The sequence below is a fragment of the Ranitomeya imitator genome, chromosome 6 (genome assembly GCF_032444005.1).
Source record: "Ranitomeya imitator isolate aRanImi1 chromosome 6, aRanImi1.pri, whole genome shotgun sequence".
NCBI classification, from domain to species: domain Eukaryota; kingdom Metazoa; phylum Chordata; class Amphibia; order Anura; family Dendrobatidae; genus Ranitomeya; species Ranitomeya imitator.
Window position 1 is genome coordinate 498,378,328 of NC_091287.1, and position 20,723 is coordinate 498,399,050.

General features: G+C 44.6%; 2 protein-coding genes across 4 annotated transcripts in view; both read right to left on the minus strand.

The window, feature by feature from the left end:
• The window catches only part of NDUFAF6 (NADH:ubiquinone oxidoreductase complex assembly factor 6), a 97,608-nt gene that overhangs the window by 23,891 nt on the left and 52,994 nt on the right, over window positions 1-20,723 (minus strand). For 2 of the 3 annotated variants that reach the window (XM_069731686.1, XM_069731688.1), the window contains exon 7: window positions 3,451-3,552. The exons of the other annotated variant lie outside the window; for it this stretch is intronic. In XM_069731686.1, the coding sequence (XP_069587787.1) occupies window positions 3,451-3,552 (102 nt within the window). The remainder of the gene's footprint in view (window positions 1-3,450; window positions 3,553-20,723) is intronic. 3 annotated transcript variants of the gene reach the window in all.
• Window positions 15,808-20,274, minus strand: LOC138643013 (lamina-associated polypeptide 2, isoforms alpha/zeta-like). Its single transcript, XM_069731685.1, has 2 exons — window positions 17,999-20,274; window positions 15,808-17,551 (listed from the first exon to the last, which is right to left on the minus strand). Exon 1 carries the CDS (start codon window positions 20,272-20,274, stop codon window positions 18,802-18,804), a length of 1,473 nt encoding a protein of 490 aa, XP_069587786.1. The 3' UTR covers window positions 15,808-17,551; window positions 17,999-18,801.

Here is a 20,723-nt window from a genome sequence, read left to right on the forward strand (position 1 = left end):
TGCACAGCCCACGTAGTATATAACAGCCCACGCAGTATATAACACAGCCCACGTAGTGCATAACACAGCCCACGTAGTGTATAACACAGCCCACGTAGTGTATAACACAGCCACGTAGTGTATAACACAGCCACGTAGTATATAACACAGCCCACGTAATATATTGCACAGCCCACGTAGTATATTGCACAGCCACATAGTATACTGCACAGCCACGTAGTATATTGGACAGCCACGTAGTATATAGCACAGCCACGTAATATATTGCACAACCACGTAGTATATAGCACAGCCACGTAGTATATTACACAACCACGTAGTATATTACACAGCCACGTAGTATATTACACAGCCCACGTAGTATATAGCACAGTGACGTAGTATATTGCACAACCACGTAGTATATAGCACAGCCCATGCAGTATATAACACAGCCATGTAGTCCCACATAGTATATAGCAGAGCCAAGTAGTATATAGCACAGCCACGTAGTATATTGCACAGCCACATAGTATATTTCACAGTCCACGTAATATATTGCACAGTCCACGTAGTATATAGCACAGGCCACATAGTATATAGTCCAGCCAAGAAGGAAAGAGTCCCACCGCACTGCTGCTATATGCCTGACCCTAAAAATCTTCAACCCCAATAATGTATCTATGGAAGATGCCTTAAATATAAATCCCCTCCAATACTATTGGGGGTGCTGCTTCAAAAAAAGTCCATAACGATCCATATCATGCAGAAGAAAAAGAAAAGAAGCGCACTTACCCCAGTACGGTGGTCACAACTTTATTCGGACATATATTAAAACAGTAACATGGAGGAATGTGAAAAACAAACGGACAACGGCCGTTTCGTGCTGAATAGCACTTCAATGGGTCCTTGATGACGAGAGGAAGTGAGGAGCGTTCTTTTACTTCCACAGGTTTGTGCTACTCCTCCCCCTCCATCACACATCAGGTGAGAAAATCACCTATCCACGAAACATGAGTGCAAGTGAACAACAGTACAAAAATGAAAAACAACAATACTAAAATACTAAGGAAAAATCTGAAGACAAGAATTAAATACACTGTTTGACAGAACATTACAAAAAGACCAACATATCGATCTCGGGAGAATTGGTTGGGTGGTAATATGCCAAAAGGTAATTTTAAGTGTGGACAGTGCAATTTCTGCGCATATCATCTCACGGGCAATAGTATTAAAATTGGTCCTCTTCAACACGTAGTACGCAATTTTATAACATGCAGGTCCACATATATTGTTTACATAATTTTTTGCCCTTGTGGCTTCTTTTATATCGGCAAGACCATTCGGCCTTTGTTTATTAGGATTAGAGAACATTTCAATTCAGTCCAGACAGGAAAAGGGGTCTCTAAATTGATTAATCATGTAAGGACTTACCATGAAAGCGATGTACAGACCTTGCGGTTTGCAGGACTGGAAAGAGTTGGTTCGCCAAAACAGGGGGGAGATTGGAACCGCCTCCTATTACAAAGAGAAGGGAGGTGGATACTCCGTGCAGGTGCCTTGGGTCCATTAGGCTTGAATGAGAGAATCGATATGTCGGTCTTTTTGTAATGTTCTGTCAAACAGTGTATTTAATTCTTGTCTTCAGATTTTTGCTTAGTATTTTAGTATTGTTGTTTTTAATTTTTGTACTGTTGTTCACTTGCACTCATGTTTCGTGGATAGGTGATTTTCTCACCTGATGTGTGATGGAGGGGGAGGAGTAGCACAAACCTGTGGAAGTAAAAGAACGCTCCTCACTTCCTCTCGTCATCAAGGACCTGTTGAAGTGCTATTCAGCACGAAACGGCCGTTGTCCGTTTGTTTTTCACATTCCTCCCTGCTACTGTTTTAATATATGTCCGAATAAAGTTGTGACCACCGTACTGGGGTAAGTGCGCTTCTTTTCTTTTTCTTCTGCATGATATGGATCCACATAGTATATAGCACAGCCACGTAGTATATTGCACAGCCCACGCAGTATATAACAAAGCCCACGCAGTATATAGCACAGCCCACGCAGTATATAGCACAGCCCACGCAGTATATTACAGCCACGTAATATATTACACAGCCCACGCAGTATATTGCACAGCGACATAGTATATAACACAGACCACGTAGTATATAGCACAGCCACGTAGTATATAGCACAGCCACATAGTATATTGCACAGTCCACGTAGTGTATAGCACAGCCCATGTAGTATATAGCACAGACACATAGTATATTGCACAGCCGACGCAGTACATTGCAGAGCCGATGCAATATATAACACAGCCCACGCAGTATATAGCACAGCCATGTAGTATATTACACAGTCCACGTAGTATATAGCATAGCCATGTATTATATTGCACAGCCGATGTAGTATATAACACAGCCCACGCAGTATATAACACTGCCCACGCAGTATATAAAACACAGCCCACGCAGTATATAGCAATGTGGGCACCATATCCCTGTTAAAAAAAAAAGAATTAAAATAAAAAATAGCTATATACTCACCTTCAGATGGCCCCCAGATCCACCCCAGGCGCCGCTCCGGTCCCAAGCGGCAAAAACACGTGATGATGTAGCGGTCTCGCGAGACCGCTACATCATCTCCGGTCATTGCCGCAATGCATTCTGGGGACCAGAGTGGCGTGCAAGGAGCGGGAAAGGCCTGGGCTGGATTCGGGGGCCGTTGGAGGGTGAGTATATAATGATTTTTTTATTTTTATATGTTTTTACTATTGATGCTGCATAGGCAGCATCAATAGTAAAAAGTTGGTCACACAGAGGGTTAATGGCAGCGTTAACGGACTGCCTTACACCGCGTTATGTCGCGGTGTAAGGCAGTCCGGTCAACGCTATGTGGGCGCTGACTGGGGGGGGGGGAGGGGGAGTAGGGAGGGGGCACTGACTGCAGGGAAGGAGGGAGGGGCTAATTCGTGGCTGTACTGTGCCCGTCGCTGATTGGTCGCGGCCTCAGGCCGCGACCAATCAGCGATGCGGGATTTCCATGATAGACAGACAAAGACAGACAGACAAAAAGACGGAAGTGACCCTTAGACAATTATATAGTAGATATATACATATTATTTTTTTTGTATTTATTTTTTTTAAGCAGGAACAGCACCAGTGCAAACACCATGATGCATGTATGGAGTTTTATTTTACCAAAGCTGATGACAGATACATAAATGGTTGAGTATGTTCCCTTGTTTGGTGAAATAAAATAGCTACCGTAATTGCAGACAGTAGATACGGGTAGTTAGCTAAAAAGAATCATAAAATATAATTAAAGAAAAAAGTGTACTAAAAAAATTCAATAAATAAATAAATGAAAAAGTGAAATTACTATAAACCGAAGCGGAGGCATCCAGTCTTCCTACTAGTCTTCCTTCTAGGATCATATAGTGTCTTAATTAAAAAAATAAATAAACTTACATGTTCCAAGTGTACGTGGGCCTGACTGGCAATATCAAATATAACATCTTTGACATTTCTCTCCTGGCTGCCTCTGATGAAATCTTCTTGAGAAGCTCCGTGCTGAGGGGACAAAAACACAACTAAGAACAAACATCTAAATCTAGGCAGGGCGATAGAGTCTGAGACAGGTCAGGTATTCTGTGTTTCTGTGCCTGGCACCACAACGGCACAACATGATCCACTCCACGTCTGATCACAAGATTCTATGCCGAGTCAATACTGATGACCTATCCTAAAAGAAAGGTCATCAGTATGAAAAAGGATTGGAAGACCCCTTAAAGCAACTATATAAATAGTCATTAAAAAAAAAAAAAACATTTCTACAATTTTGAAATGACACATTAATTCCTTACTGTCATTGGACATACAGGTCTGCCCAGTGTCAGCTGCCTATGGGTAGAGCGGGCTCAGGAGCTGAGCCGCCACCGTACCTGGCATTGACAGACGTGTTACACAGCTGGTATCTGCTAATAGCAGGTGAGCTCCAATGGCGGCTATTAACTCCTTAAATCCCACTCACAATCTCAGACAGAGACAATTTGGGTGCGCGGTCCAGGGGCGAGCCATTCCATGTGCCTATTGACTCTCCACCGCGCTGCTGGATGGCAACCTGGGGCAAATGTTGATTCTTCACTTAACAGGAGACGGTAATTTTCTCAATATACTGTGAAACACTGTGGCATTGCAGTATACAGAACTAACAATCTGGCTACAAATGAAGCAAAACAAAATTTAAATTATATATAATTTTTTTCTGTTTCAGTTTTTTGACCCCACCCCTCCTTTTCCCCTTTAAAATATAGAATTAAAAATGTTGTTATCGCTGCATGTCGGATATATTAAAATATAAACTTCATTAAAAATAAAATAATGGGAACACAGAACACAGCTTTGACTCTATACAAGACACTTGTGCGGCCACAGGTAGAAGACTGTGTACAATTTTGGGCTCCAATGTAAAAGAAGGACATAGCTGAACTAGAGCGGGAGCAGAGAAGAGCGACCATGTTATTTAGGGAATGGATGAACTGCAATATCAGGACAGGTTATCAAACTTGGGGTTACTCAGCTTGGAAAAACAAAGGCTTAAAGACAATCTTATCTTCTTACAATGTACAAAAATGTAAGAGCACAGTATAGAGATCTTTCTAATGAGTGTGACAAAGCCACTGGTAAAGTGCTGGAGGGGAGAAATGTTTCACTACACCTAATGGCGTCAGTGATATAAAACCCAGAGTTTTTCCTCCAGCACAATAAGTGTGGCGAGGGGTTAAGCTAATTTGTGTCAGTCTGACCAGTGAATCATATAAGGGTACCATAGAAGTGTGTGGAGCTATGAAAGAATTAATCCAGAATTGGAACTGAAAGTAAAGGTACCGTCACACATAACGATATCGTTAACGATATTGTTGCTTTTTGTGACGTAGCAACGATATCGTTAACGAAATCGTTATGTGTGACAGCGACCAACGATCAGGCCCCTGCTGGGAGATCGTTGGTCGCTGGGGAAAGTCCAGGACTTTATTTCGTCGCTGGATCTCCCGCTGACAACGCTGAATCGGCGTGTGTGACGCCGATTCAGCGATGTCTTCACTGGTAACCAGGATAAACATCGGGTTACTAAGCGCAGGGCCGCGCTTAGTAACCCGATGTTTACCCTGGTTACCATTGTAAAAGTAAAAAAAAAAAACACTACATACTTACAATCCTATATCACTAAAGGTGTGACCGTAACATAAAAGATTGATCTCACCAGGGTACAAGAAGAAGCGGTGTGAAACACGCGTCGGGGCAGAGGGACGCCGAGGTTGATCCCCATCAGGCTGACTATACAGGTATACCTCTTACCATATGGATGCTTTGTTGGTTTATGAGTACATAGCTCGCTAGATACATTGGAGGATTAGCATGTTGCTACCCCGTTATGTTTATATCTATAGCCAGAGCGGCAAGTGCACTCATTTAGCCTATTAGCTTATATCATAGCACCACATCCTTCAAATATAAGATACTTCTTTTTTGTATTATACTGCCTCTGTACAAATCCCTAGTTAGACCGCACATGGAGTACTGTGTCCAGTTTTGGGCACCGGTGCTCAGGAAGGATATAATGGAACTAGAGAGAGTACAAAGGAGGGCAACAAAATTAATAAAGGGGATGGGAGAACTACAATACCCAGATAGATTAGCGAAATTAGGATTATTTAGTCTAGAAAAAAGACGACTGAGGGGCGATCTAATAACCATGTATAAGTATATAAGGGGACAATACAAATATCTCGCTGAGGATCTGTTTATACCAAGGAAGGTGACGGGCACAAGGGGGCATTCTTTGCGTCTGGAGGAGAGAAGGTTTTTCCACCAACATAGAAGAGGATTCTTTACTGTTAGGGCAGTGAGAATCTGGAATTGCTTGCCTGAGGAGGTGGTGATGGCGAACTCAGTCGAGGGGTTCAAGAGAGGCCTGGATGTCTTCCTGGAGCAGAACAATATTGTATCATACAATTATTAGGTTCTGTAGAAGGACGTAGATCTGGGGATTTATTATGATGGAATATAGGCTGAACTGGATGGACAAATGTCTTTTTTCGGCCTTACTAACTATGTTACTATGTTACTATGTTACTATGTATTAGTTAGCCTACTGTTTTGGGATCACCTATGGCAGAAATGTCCCTTGTTTTGTGGTTCCAGTACCCTGTTCTATTACTATTTGTTGTTGTCTTTTAGACTAATTAATAAACTTGTTTTTATATTGTACCCTGGTGAGATCAATCTTTTATGTTACGGTCACACCTTTAGTGATATAGCCTATTGTTTAGGTACAATGCTTCCCATTTAGTTGGGACATCTTTAGCAAATATATTGAGCAAATTTTCGTGAATATATACTTACAATCCTGTCAGGTTCCTCAGCGTCAGCGCCGGCCGGCCGTAAAGCAAAGCACAGCGGTGACATCACCGCTCTGCTTTCCGGCCAGCGTGCTTACACAGTGCAGGGAAGCTGACGCTGGGGGACGCGACAGGAATGTAAATATGTACTGTTTTTTTTTACTTTTACAATGGTAACCAGGGTAAACATCGGGTTACTAAGCGCGGCCCTGCGCTTAGTAACCAGATGTTTACCCTGGTTACCCGGGGACTTCGGGATCGTTGGTTGCTGGAGAGCTGTCTGTGTGACAGCTCTCCAGCGACCAAACAGCGACGCTGCAGCGATCGGCATCGTTGTCTAGATCACTGCAGCATTGCTTAATGTGACGGTACCTTAACTGGTTAGTCACTGTAAACAATGTTTCTAGTTGTTTTCACTCTCACCCCTATAATCCTTCACTTTCTGCTAAGTCCCTTCACCTAGTAAAGAACTGGTCATCTCTCCCTCCATCTCACCTCCTCCTCAGAACTGTTCCTCAACATACAATCATCTGTCTCCAAACACAGACAGTCTCCTCATGCCCTCTCCTTCTCCCACATGCTATCACTTTCTCTGCTCCTCCTAACTGCCTACTTCTCCAAATCCTGGTCCTTCTCACCCCCTCCCCACAGTCATTAATGCCTCCCATGCACAATCTATCACAAATTTCCGTAACCTCTCGAATCTTATACCCATTCGCCCAGCCCCTGCTTCCCCATTCCCACTAACAGGAGCTCTATGGAACCCTCGCTCTGTCTGTAACCAACTTTTCTACACTCATGATCTTTTTATTACTAACAAACTTTCCTTCCTCACTATCACCGAAAACTGGCTCACCCCCTCTGACACAGCCTCTCCAGCTGCACTTTCGTATGGTGGATTCCACCTTTCCCACACCCGCCGCCCCAGCAGCAAGCATGGCGAGGAGTTGGTTTTCTCCTGTCATACCACTGCCAGCCTCTGTTACCCTCCCTTCCTTTGAGGTGCACTCTGTGCACATCTACTCCCCCACCAACCTCCAACTGGCTGTCATTTACCACCCCCTAGGGCCAGTCACCACCTTCTTCAACCACTTCACCACCGAGCTACTTCATCTCCTCTCCGCTGACATCTCCACTATCATCATGGGTGACTTCAACATCCCCATTGACACTACAATCTCAGCTGTCATTAAACTTCTCTCACTTCCTCCTTCGGACTAGCTCAATGGTCTTCTGCAGCCACTCACAAAGATGGCCACACACCGGACCTCATCTTCACCTGCCTCTGCTTCCTATCTAACCTCTCTAACTCAACTCTACCTCTTTCTGACCACAACCTGCTTACATTCTCTTCCCTCTCCTCTCCTGGTCCACAATCTCCACCCCACAAACTTGCACACCCTCGCAGAAATCTTAAACACCTCGATCTACACCCACTCTCTGAATCTCTTCTCCCTCTTACAGACATAAGTTTCCTACACAATGCGAATGCTGCCTCTTTATATAACACCACAATAGCAGCAGCTCTTGAATCGGTCACCGCTCTCACACATATCAAAGCTCGCAAAATCAACAGACAACCCTGGTACACCAGCCTGACCAAAGGACTTAGGCGGCCTTCCAGGGTTGCTAAGCGGAGATGGAAAAGATCACACTCCAACGAGCACTTCATCGCATTCAAACAGTCTCTCACTACTTTCAAGGCCAGACTCGCAACAGCAAAACAAACCTACTTCTCATCTCTCATATCCTCCTGAACAGCTATTAAACACTTTCAATTCTCTCCTCCGTCCCCCAGCACCTCCTCCCTGTCCACTCATCTCAGCTGAAGACTTTGCCTCATTCTTCAAACAGAAGATTGATAACATCAGAGAAAGCTTTAGACCACAACCCCTGTTCCTAACTACTCAGCCCTCCTTCTCCAAAACCAGTTTCTCCACAATTACAGAAGACAAACTTTCTGCCCTACTAACGAGATCACATCTCACTAGCTGTGCACTTGACCTGATCCCATCCCACTTCATCCCAAACCTCACCACAGTCTTCATCACAAGCCTAACCCATCTCTTCAAACTATCACTAACAACTGGTGTTTTCCTGTCATGTTTCAAACATGCTTCAATCAAACCCATCCTCAAAAAACCCTCTCTTGATCCATCCTCTGCATCTAGCTATCGCCCCATATCACTTCTCCCCTATGCCTCAAAACTACTGGAACAACATGTCCATTTCTAACTGTCCTCGCACCTCTCTTCCTGCTCCCTCTTCGACCGCTTACCATCTGGCTTCCGTCCGCATCAATCCACTGAAAATGCCCAACTAAAGTCACCAATGACCTACTAAAGATCTAACACGGCACACTCCAAAAATATGAAGACAGAACTGTTGCTTTCAACATTTTTTTTAAATTTATCTTGTGCAAAAGAGAATGGTTTCTAAAGTTTCGGCTCAGGCATGAGCCTTAGTCAGGAAGACAATCTTATGCTAGTTATATCGTATGTAGGTCCCAGACACTCAGATTACCCTATAGAACTCTATCAAAAGTGGTCTTGATTGGCCAACAGAATGGAATTAAATGAAACTGTTCATATCCATAGTGGACTATCCTTTGTTATCAATTGCTAGGAATACAGATGTATTGAGGTAGACTTAGGGTACCATTACACTAAACGATTTACCAACGATCACGACCAGAGATACGACCTGGCCGTGATCATTGGTAAGTCGTTGTGTGGTCGCTGGGGAGCTGTCACACAGACAGCTCTCTCCAGCGACCAACGATCCGGGGAAAGACTTCGGCATCATTGAAACTGTCTTCAACGATGCCGAAGTCCCCCTGCAGCACCCGGGTAACCAGGGTAAACATCGGGTTACTAAGTGCAGGGCCGCGCTTAGGCTGGTTTCACATTTGCGTTTTTTGCCGCTGCGTTTTAGCTCAAAAAAAGCATGCGTTTTTTCCTATACTTAACATTAAAAACGCATGCTTTTTTTGCATGCGTTTTGCCGCATTTTGACGACGCATGCGTCGTTTCTACGCTTGCGTTTTGTTGCAGAAATGCAACATGTAGTAATTTCTAGCGGCGTTTTTTTGCCGCAAAAAAAGTATTGCTTTCTATGTAAACGCATGCGTTTTTAAGCACATGCGTTTGCATGCGTTTTTAAACGCATGCATTTCGATAGAAAAACACAAGAATACACACTGATAAGCCACCCCACAACCCTAACGGGATCCTAACCCTAACCTTAAGGGTTAGGATCCCTAGTGTTAGGGTTAGGATCCCTAGGGTTAGGGTTAGGATCCCTAGGGTTAGGGTTAGTGTTGGGGTCCCTAGGGTTAGGGTCCCTAGGGTTAGGATCCCTAGGGTTAGGGTTAGGATCCCTAGGGTTACTAGGGATCATAACCCTAACCCTAGCTATTTCTGCTTATAGTGGGTTTTCTAGTTGATTTTGATGATTGGCAGCTGTCACACACTTCTCATCATGCGTTTCAAAAACGCAAACGCAGGAAAAAACGCATGTAAACGCGTCAAAACGCCGCGTTTGTGCAAAAACGCATGCATCTAAAAAACACAGCGTTTGCACGCATTTACATGCGTTTTTTTCACCACCTGCGTTTGCGTTTAAAACGCTGCATTTTGAAACGCAAATGTGAAACCAGCCTTAGTAACCCGATATTTACCCTGGTTACCATTGTAAAAGTAAAAAAAAAAAAAAACAGTACATAGTCACATTCTGATGTCTGTCACGTCCCCAGGCGTCCAAAGGGTTAAAACTGCTTTCGGCAGGAGCGCTGCTAATGCACGCGCTGCTGCCGAGAGCTTCCCTCCACTGACTGTCAGTGCCAGCCGTGGACGCCAGGGGACGTGACAGACATCAGAATGCGAGTATGTACTGATTTTTTTTTAACTTTTACAATGGTAACCAGGGTAAATATCGGGTTACTAAGCGCAGCCCTGCGCTTAGTAACCCGATGTTTACCCTGGTTACAGGTGAACACCGCTAGATCGGCGTCACACACGCTGATCTAGCGATGACAGCGGGGTGATCATCGACCAAAAAAAGGTCCTGATCATTCCCCACGACCAACGATCTCCCAGCAGGGGCCTGATCGGTGGTCGCTGTCACACATAAAGATATCGTTAGCGGGATCGTTGCTACGTCACAAAAAAGCGTGACGTTGCAACGATATCCTTAACGATATCGTTATGTGTGAAGGTACCTTTAGCCTTTGTATCTTTCAAAAGTAATGGAATGCGCATAAGGTATTGTAAGAGGTAGTTATGTGGCTCCCACCCTGTGTCCTTGTTAGCGACAGCTTCAGTGTGGAGGCAAGGTCTGCCAAAGCCAAGTGACACTACTCTGTCCTCCTCGTCCTGGACCTGTCTTTTTTCCTCTGACACAGTGGACCACTCCTTATTACTACAGACCCTCTCATCTCTTGGCACCACAGACTTGGCCCTATCTTGGATCGCGTCATACCTAACAAATCAGACATTCAGCGTCCCCCACTCACACACCACCTCCTCACCTCGCCCTCTATCTGCCGGAGTCCCGCAAGGTTCAGTACTAGGGCCCCTGTTCTTCTCCATTTACACCTTTGGCCTGGGACAGCTCATAGAATCTCATGGCTTGCAGTATCACCTCTATGCTGATGACAAACAGATCTACATCTCTGGACCAGATATCACCTACCAACTAACCTAAATCCCACAATGTCTGTCTGCTATTTAATCCTTCTTCTCCGCTAGTTTAAAACTCAACATGGACAAAACAGAATTTATCATCCTTCCTCCACCTCACGCGACTCCCCCAACACCCCTATCCAAAAAAGTAAATGGCTGCTCACTCTCCCAAGTCCCACAAGCTCGCTGCCTCTGGGTAATCCTGGAATCGGATCTCTCCTTCAAACCACATATCTAAGCCCTTTCCACTTCCTGCCAACTTCAACTCAAAAATATTTCCCGGATCTGTACATTCATTAACCTAGAATCTTCAAAAACTCTAGTGCCCTCATCATCTTCCGCCTTGACTACTGCAACCTGTTGCTCGGTGACCTCCCCTCTAACACAATCGCGCCCCTTCAATCTATCCTAAACTCTGCTGCCCGACTAATCCACCTGTCCAACCGCTATTCCCCGGCCTGTCCTGTCTGTCAATTCCTGCACTGGCTCCCCATTACCCAGAGACTCCAGTTCAAAACCCTATCCATGGCATACAAAGCCATCCACAACCTGTCTCCTCCATACATCTGTGACCTCGTCTCCCGGTACTTACCTGCACCACGAAACCTCCGATACAAGATATACTCTTATCTCCTCTTCCCACAATCGCATACAAGATTTCTCCTGTGCATCCCCTCTACTCTGGAACTCTCTACCCCAACACAGCAGACTCTCGCCTACCATTGAAACCTTAAAAGGATCCTGAAGACCTACCTGTTCTGACAAGCCTACAACCTGCAGTAACCACCAATCCACCAAACCACTGCATGACCAGCTCTACCCTCACCTACTGTATCCTCACCCATCCCTTGTAGATTGTGAGCCCTCGCGGGCAGGGTCCTCTCTACTCCAGTCGTAATTTGTATTGCTTAAGAATATTGTACTTGTGTTTTATTATGTACTAGATGGTGGCCCGATTCTAACGCATCGGGTATTCTAGAATATGGATGTCCACGTAGTATATTGCACAGCCCACGTAGTATATTGCCCAGCCACGTAGTATATTGCCCAGCCACGTAGTACATTGCACAGCGACGTAGTATACAGCACAAACACATAGTATATTGCCCAGCCACGTAGTATACAGCACAAACACATAGTATATTGCCCAGCCACGTAGTATATTGCCCAGTCACGTAGTAGATTGGCCAGCGACATAGTATATTGCACAGCGACGTAGTATACAGTACAGAGCCACGTAGTATACAGCACAGACATGTAGTATATTGCCCAGTCACGTAGTATATTGCCCAGCTACGTAGTATACAGCACAGAGCCACGTAGTATGCAGCACAGAGCCACGTAGTATATAACACTGCCCACGCAGTATATAACAGTGGCCACGTAATATATAGCACAGCCCACGCAGTATATATCACACAGCCCACATAGTATATAACACTGCCTATGTAGTATACAGCACAGAGCCACGCGGTATGTAACACAGCCCACGTAGTATACAGCAGTGTGGGCACCATATCCCTGTTAAAAAAATAAAAAAGTTATATACTCACCCTCCGGCGGGATCCACCGAAGCTCCGGCGATACGCGCACGGCTGCCGCCATCTTCCGTTCCCAGGATGCATTGCGAAATTACCCAGATGACTTAGCGGTCTCGCGAGACCGCTAAGTATTCTGGGTAATTTCGCAATGCATCTATGGGAACGGAAGATGGCGGAGGCCGCGCATGGCTCAGCGGACAACGGAGGGTGAGTATAGCAGGTTTTTTGTTTCTTTATTATTTTTAACATTACATTTTTTTTACTATTGATGCTGCATAGGCAGCATCAATAGTAAAAACTTGGTCACACAGGGTTAATGCCGGCGGTAACGGACCGCGTTATGCCACGGGTAACTCACTCCGTTACCGCCGCTATTAACCCTGTGTGACCAAGTTTTTACTATTGATGCTGCCTATGCAGCATCAATAGTAAAAAAATGTAATGTTAAAAATAATAACTATTGATGCTGCATAGGCAGCATCAATAGTAAAAACTTGGTCACACAGGGTTAATAGCGGCGGTAACGGAGTGAGTTACCCGTGGCATAACGCGGTCCGTTACCGCCGGCATTAACCCTGTGTGAGCGGTGACCGGAGGGGAGTATGCAGGCGCTGGGCACTGACTGTGGGGAGGAAGGAGCGGCCATTTTTTTCCGAACTGTGCCTGTCGCTGATTGGTCGTGGCTGTTTTGCCGCGACCAATCAGCGACGTGGATTTCCATGACAGACAGAGGCCGCGACCAATGAATATCCGTCACAGACAGGACGGACGGACAGACAGAAAGACGGAAGCGATCCTTAGACAATTATATAGTAGATAACCCTTTTCACATGTAAAGCGCCATGGAATAAATGGCGCTATAATAATAAATAATAATTTGTGTAATGGGCTGGCTTTTATGTGCACATCCATAGAGTGGGTGAGAGGATGTCCACTTTATCTTCACCCCATGGTTTGGTCTGGGGTTTAAGTAGCTGTTCTCCAAAGGCAGCAGTGTTCAGTGTCTGGAGAGAAAGCACTCCAGAAAAGTGTGTGTGTTAAAGGACCTGAACCATGGACATTGATAACCTTGAATGGGTTGATCCCCGCTAGGAAAATGTCTATTGTTTTGCTGTTTTGCCCAGGGGCCGTGTTTACTTTTTTCCAGCTTGGTTTATGCTGTATTTAATAAATCAAACACATTCCTAAAGAGACAGTGTTCTGATTCTCTGTGTATAGTCGAGAGAGCCGATCTACCACAGGAACTTTTTACACTTAGGACAGCGTCGGTGACAAGGGGGCAAGTAAAACTATGGATTCTTCACTGTAAGAACAGTGAGACTATGAATCACTGGTGCATGATATTGTAATTGATTGATTCACTACAAGTAGTACAAGGAGGGCCTGAATACTTTTCTTGAAAATATAATATTACAGGTTATGGGCACTAGATTGTGTGATGGGTCGTGGATCCAAGGAACTAGTCCGATTGCTGTATGTGGAGTCGGGAAGGAAGTTTCCCTAATATGGGGAAATTAGCATTTGCCTCAAGGGGTTTTGCCTTCCTCTGGATCAATATGTTAGGCTATAGACTGAACTTGATGGCATTGTGTCTTCTTTGAACATTAAAACTATAACCCGGTATGGTAAAAGCCATAAAGAGGGGAAGAAAATAAAAACTGCAGGATTGTGATTTTCCATATTGATAAACTTTACAAAAAAATGCAATAAAAACATCATATGTGCCCCAAAATGATGCCAATTAAATCGTCGACTAATGACTGAAAAATGAAAAAAATCAAAAGTGTAAAAAAAAACCCAAAAAACAAAAAAAAAAACACAATAGGTCAAATATGTAAGGAAATAAAGAGTAATACATAGAAATAATATAAAAAATTATATTATATAAATGAACAGAAGGGATGACTGTGGTTCACATACAACGTGGTTAAACTACAAAGCTGTTGATTTATCCCATCAGATCACTGAAAATCAAGTAATCTTCTGTGATTATTTTTCATCTTTTCATTTGCCAGTGGAATTTCAAATTTATGGGGAAAAAAAGGCCGCAAAACATAAAAACAGAGAAAAGTGTCTCAGAGCCGGCAGAACTCATATTCCCAAACACATAAGCCTTGAACCTTCTCGCTACTGCTGCCTCCGAGATCAGAACAAATCAGCTTGGGTGTCAGTAATTTCCCAATATTTCCTCAGATCTGGAAATAACACTATAAATAAAACATTACAGGAGGGGCAAATAGAACCTGCAGACAGAGGCACAAACATAATCCCCAGATTTGACAAGTTACTGTCGACATCTGGGAAATGATTAAATTAGATTTAGCACGAGTCCGAACTGGAAGTGGCTGAAAATCAAGTACGGATGAAATAAGAATGATACCCCCTGGGAATTTCTTCTTCTTACTAATATTAATCTTTGACCGCGTGAATTAATTGATGGCTTAACCCACTTGGGGATCTCCACAAGTGTCAGAATCGCAGCAAATTTCCGGTCAAGATTTTCATCCGGAAAATCCTCAATGTTTTGGATATGTTCATATGGAAAAATCCATGCTGAAAAAAATTTGAGAGAGAATCTACTCCAAAATCCACATAAAAAAAAAATGTAATGTGAACAATGAGTAGCAAACTGGGTGAAAATCTTTCATTTCCCTGCTGTTCTCCGTTTATACGGGAGGTTTTTTTGGGGCCATTTTTTAAAATTTGCAGGGAAATATGTGAATCGCGCAGCATTATCTGCATGATTTGAGACAGATTTATTTCAGAACTATTTAGAAGAAACTTTCACATGAGTGAGCATACCATTAATACACACAGTTTTGGACCACAAGAACACTGATTTTTTTTTTTTTGTCTGAATGTCACTTTTCAATGTTCTAACTTGTATTTTTTGTCAATATAACTTTATTCTGCAGGTCATTATAAATACTTTTGTGCAATAAAAAAAAAAGCCGGATTACTCACCGGTAATACTCTTTTAGTGAGTCCACGACAGCACCCCACTGGAGACAGGGATCCGCCCCGCAGGAACAGGAAACCTACCGAGAAATAAAAGGGGGCGGTCCGCCTCTCCTCCTCAGTTTTGATTTCAGAGTACCCGGAGGACCGCCAGTATTAGGCAAATATAATTTATTTCATTTTCAAACTTATTTGCTCATGTATGATTAAAAGAATTTTACTCAATAGTAAGTACTGTATTAATATAGGGAGGGATGTAAGAGGGTGCTGTCGTGGACTCACTAAAAGAGTATTACCGGTGAGTAATCCGGCTTTTTCCCTTTCGCCACGACAGCACCCCACTGGAGTTCATCACCTAGGGGGGACCACCGTGCTGAGGACAGTCCTGCCAAAGTCTAGGTCAGAAGTTGACGATAGGTCAAGCCTATAGTGATTATAGAATGTAGAGGGATTTGACCAAGTTGCCGCCTTACATATAGTCTCAATTCTGCCCAGGAGGATGCCATAGCTCTGGTAGAGTGCGCTGTTATGCCTTCCGGAGGGTTTTCTTTACTCGCGGAATAGGCCAGTTTGATAGACTCTCTGATCCACCGGGATAACGTGCTTTTCGTTATTCCATGACCCTTCTTGTGACCCTGGAAGGAAATAAACAGAGCCCTACACTGTCGCCAGCTACAGGTTCTTTCAATGTACTTTAACACTACTCTTTTAACATCTAGAGTGTGGTACTTTTGTTCTTCAGGAGTGGAAGGATTACTGAAGAAAGTGGGCAAGATTATTTCCTGAGACCTATGGAATGTCTTAGCTACTTTGGGAAGGTAGGAAGGGTCTGGTTTAAGGACCAACTTATCCTGAAAAGTTAGCAGGAAAGGTGGATCTATAGAGAGTGCTTGGATGTCACTGATTCTCCTGGCTGAAGTCAGTGCTACCAAGAGGGCCGTTTTTAGCGATAGGATCTTGATTGGTATTGAATCTATTGGTTCGAATGGAGAGTCTGTTAGGGCTTGTAAAACTAAGTTTAGATCCCAGGGAGGAACTCTAGGTATATTAACTGGATTTATCCGTTCACAGGCTGTAATAAATCGGGACACCCATCTATTCCCCGCAATGTTATGGCCATAGAGAGCTCCTAGTGCTGAAACATGAACTTTTAAGGTGTTTGCAGTTAAACCTAGTTCTCTCCCTTTTTGAAGAAATTCCAGGATAAACTGTATCGGAATTTCTGACGTGTTTGAAGATGTATGGAATTGTAGGAATTTCTTCCATATTTTTGTGTAAATTTTTGTAGTGGAAGGTTTTCTACTCTGGAGGAGCGTGTTTATCAATCCCTCCGAGAACCCCCTTGATTTTAGCATCTGCCTCTCCAATTCCAGGCCGTGAGATGTAGACTGTCCACTTGAGGGTGGAAAAACGGACCCTGGAAGAGAAGATTGGGTGTTGAGGGGAGGACCCAAGGATCTGAGACCGACATGGTTTGCAGCCACGAGAACCAAGGCCTCTTCGGCCAGAATGGAGCTATTAGTATCACCCTCGCTCCTTCAGTTCTGATTTTGCGAATGACTTGGGGTAACAGTATGATCGGCGGAAAAGCATATGCTAGACTGAACTGCCAAGGGGCTTGGAGAGCGTCCAGAATGTCCGGATGATCCGCTAGAGATAGGGAGGCAAATTTCCGGACTTTTTTGTTTCTCCTTGTGGCAAAGAGATCTACTTGAGGTTGAGCCCATAGGGATACTATATCTTGAAAAATCTGCTGGTTTAGGCACCACTCTCCTTGTTTCAAGGTGTGTCGACTTAAGAAGTCTGCCTGCTGGTTGTTTTCCCCTCTTATGTGCAGTGCAGTAAGGGATGTTAGGTGACTTTCTGCTAGATTCAGGATTTCTGTAGCAGAAGACATCAGAGTCTCTGATCGCGTGCCTCCTTCCCTGTTTAGATACGCCACTGTGGTGGTGTTGTCGGAAAGGATTCTGACGTCTTTCCCTCGTAGCTGTGGGAGAAAATGGCATAAGGCGTATTTTACTGCATTTAATTCTTTAACATTAGAGGAGTAGCAGCTTTCCTCCATGTTCCATAACCCTTGGCAAAAATTATTCCCCATATGAGCGCCCCATCCATGAGGACTGGCGTCCGTGGTTATGGTATGAGATGGCGTTATTATCCATGGAACACCACTCATTAAATGGTCTGAATTCAGCCACCACGTTAAGGAAGTTAAAACTTGCTGAGATAAGGTTATTTTCACATTTAGGTGACCAGATAACAGTCTATCTTCTTGTAAAATCTGGTGTTGCAGTGTACGGGTATGATGTTGAGCCCATTTTACCGCAGGTATACAAGAGATAAGGGATCCTAGTAAGGACATAGCTTGTCTTAGGGATATACGTGGATTGTTTATCGCCGCTAGGACTTTGCGTTTGACCAGTAGTATTTTTACCTGAGGCAGGAGACACTTGAGATACGGAGTCTAGATGGAACCCCAAGAACGCCTGACAGGATAGCGGAGTGAGTCTGGATTTGTTGGTATTGATTATCCAGCCTAGATCCTGTAGAGAGGAAATTGCATGAGCCAAACGATCAGCACATTGAGTAACTGAATTTCCAATGACCAAAAAGTCATCCAGATAGGGAACAATTAAGGTTTCTTTTTGGCGAAGGTAGGCCATCACCTCTAGCATTATCTTGGTGAAGATCCTCGGTGCTGTTGAAAGGCCGAAGGGCATGGCTGTATATTGGAAATGATGAATCTCGCCGTTGATTGTCACTGCTACTCTGAGGTACTTTTGGTATCTGTCATGGATAGGGAGATGATAATAAGCATCTTTCAAATCAATGCCCCCCATCATACAGTTTGGAAAGAGGAGTTTTATAGTGGATCTAATGGATTCCATCTTAAATGTATGGTTTTTAACAAATGAATTGAGCTTTTTAAGGTTTATGATGGTCCTGAAAGAACCGTCGGGTTTAGAAATCAGGAATAAGGGAGAGTAGAATCCTCTGCCTTCCTGTCCCTCGAGGACTTGGACTAAAACCCCCTTTGATAATAGGGTTTGAATTTCTAGCTCTAGAGCCTGCTGTTGTGCGGGCGAGCTGAGGGATGTTATAATATATGACTCGTGGGGAACACGAGAGAATTGTAGTTTAATTCCATCTCGGATGATGTTTAAAACCCACGAGCTAGATGTTACTTTTTCCCATTGGGTGGCGAAAAATTTCAGTCTGCCCCCTACTGGTATATCCTCAGAATTTATTGTCTTTTGGGGGGTTGGGTCTTCTAAACATGGGACCTCTTTGCCTGTCCTCTTTAGCAGTCCATGTTGTAGACCTATCCGTTTGCCTCCTTTTACCAAACGGTCTCCTCTTAAAGGCTCTCCTGTAAAAGGGAATAGAGGAATCAGGGAAAGCTTTCTTCCTGTCCTTTGCCTTTTTGAGTATCTCATCTAAGGTCTTACCAAAGAGGTACTCACCCTCGCATGGGATTGCGCATATTTTGGATTTAGACTGCGCGTCCCCTTTCCAACTTTTCATCCAAAGTGCGCGTCTTGCATTGTTCACAAGACCTGCGGATCTCGCTGCTAACCGAAGAGAGTCAGCAGATGCGTCCGCCATAAAAGCTGCTGCTCCACGTATTAAGGGGATGGCCGCTCGAAGTTTCTCTCTTGAAACTTTATTTTCGATCTGCTGGTCCAACTGATCAATCCAAATGATCATTGACCGGGCAGCGCAGGTGCTGGCTACTGCAGGTTTAAAAATTCCTGTAGCCGCTTCCCAAGATCGTTTAAGGGATGATTCAGCTTTACGATCTAATGGATCGACCAGAAGTCCCGCATCCTCCACAGGCAGAGTGGATTGCTTGGAGGTAGAAGCTACGGCTGCATCGACCTTAGGAACTTTGGTCCATGTAAGGAGCTCCTCATCACTAAACGGATATTTACGTTTAGACGCGGAGGGCAAAAAGCTTCTTTGATCCTGCTTCTCCCACTCTCTTTTAATTAATGCTTTCACCGCTGGTATAACCGGAAAACATCTCCTCTTTCTCTCTGCCAAACCCGCAAACATAATTTCGTGCGTGGTTTGCGCACCCTTTACCTCCTCACACCCCATGGTATTGCGGATTGACTTTACCAAGTTGTCCACACTGTCTAAGGGGAAACATGAACGCCCCTCGATTTCTGATGAGGAAGATGATGATGATGATGATGATAGGGAGGCTTCTGACAGTACAGTCTGGTCACTTTCGGAGTCTGACATAAGTGTTGGTGTTTTGGACTTAGCTTTACGCGGTTTTTCCTGGGTCATATTTTTTAGCTCCTCTCTAATAATGGCCCGTAAGTCCGTAACGGACACTGTCGCTCCCTTAGTTGTTTCCTTAAAACAGTCCTTGCACAGTTTTTTGGGGTATGAGTCCGGAAGGGGCTGGCTACACAAGGCACATTCCTTATGTTTGGACTTTTGTCGTTTTTTAGACTGGGCGTAATAAGTAGCGAGAGAGAGAGAAAAGAGAGAGAAATAGGGAGACAACGTCAGCTTAATAGGCAGAGTTTTAACACTCACCCAGTGAAGCGAATAGTACCGGATCAGAAGGCCGAGATCCTGTTCTGGAACCGTCACTGTTACGAGCGGACTCCGAGGATCCTTTGGTGTGATCTTTGGTGGGGGGCACTGGATCTCCAGCTGTGGGGTCCATGGCACATGGGGATGACATCTCTGCATCGCCGCATTATTGTTTCTGGGCGTTTTTAAATAGTGCGCCCTTTCCCCCCCCCTTTTTTTTTTTTTTTTCTTCCCCGCTGCGCAATGCGCATGCGCGGGTCGTCGCTGGCTCCCCCGCCCCAGATCCGGCCTAGGCGCCCCGGAAGTGACTCCTTCAGTTCCGGGGTAGCCAGTATTGCGGCGGTCGGCGCATGCGCGGTCCGGGGTTCAGCGCCGGACCGCAATGGAGATTATCTTACCCGGCTCCTGGCCGCACCGCACGCAGGAGAAGACGCCGGGCGGCCCTCCCTGGACCCGGCCGTCTGCTCGATCCACCAGCCGAGGAGGGAGCCATCTAACGGAACTCCCCCGACGCTGCTTCTGAGCTGCAGCCCCTGCCGTTCTCACGGACACCCCACAGGCGGCATGCTAGCCCAGGTATGTTGTAGTCGTCCTGTCGTTCCTGGATT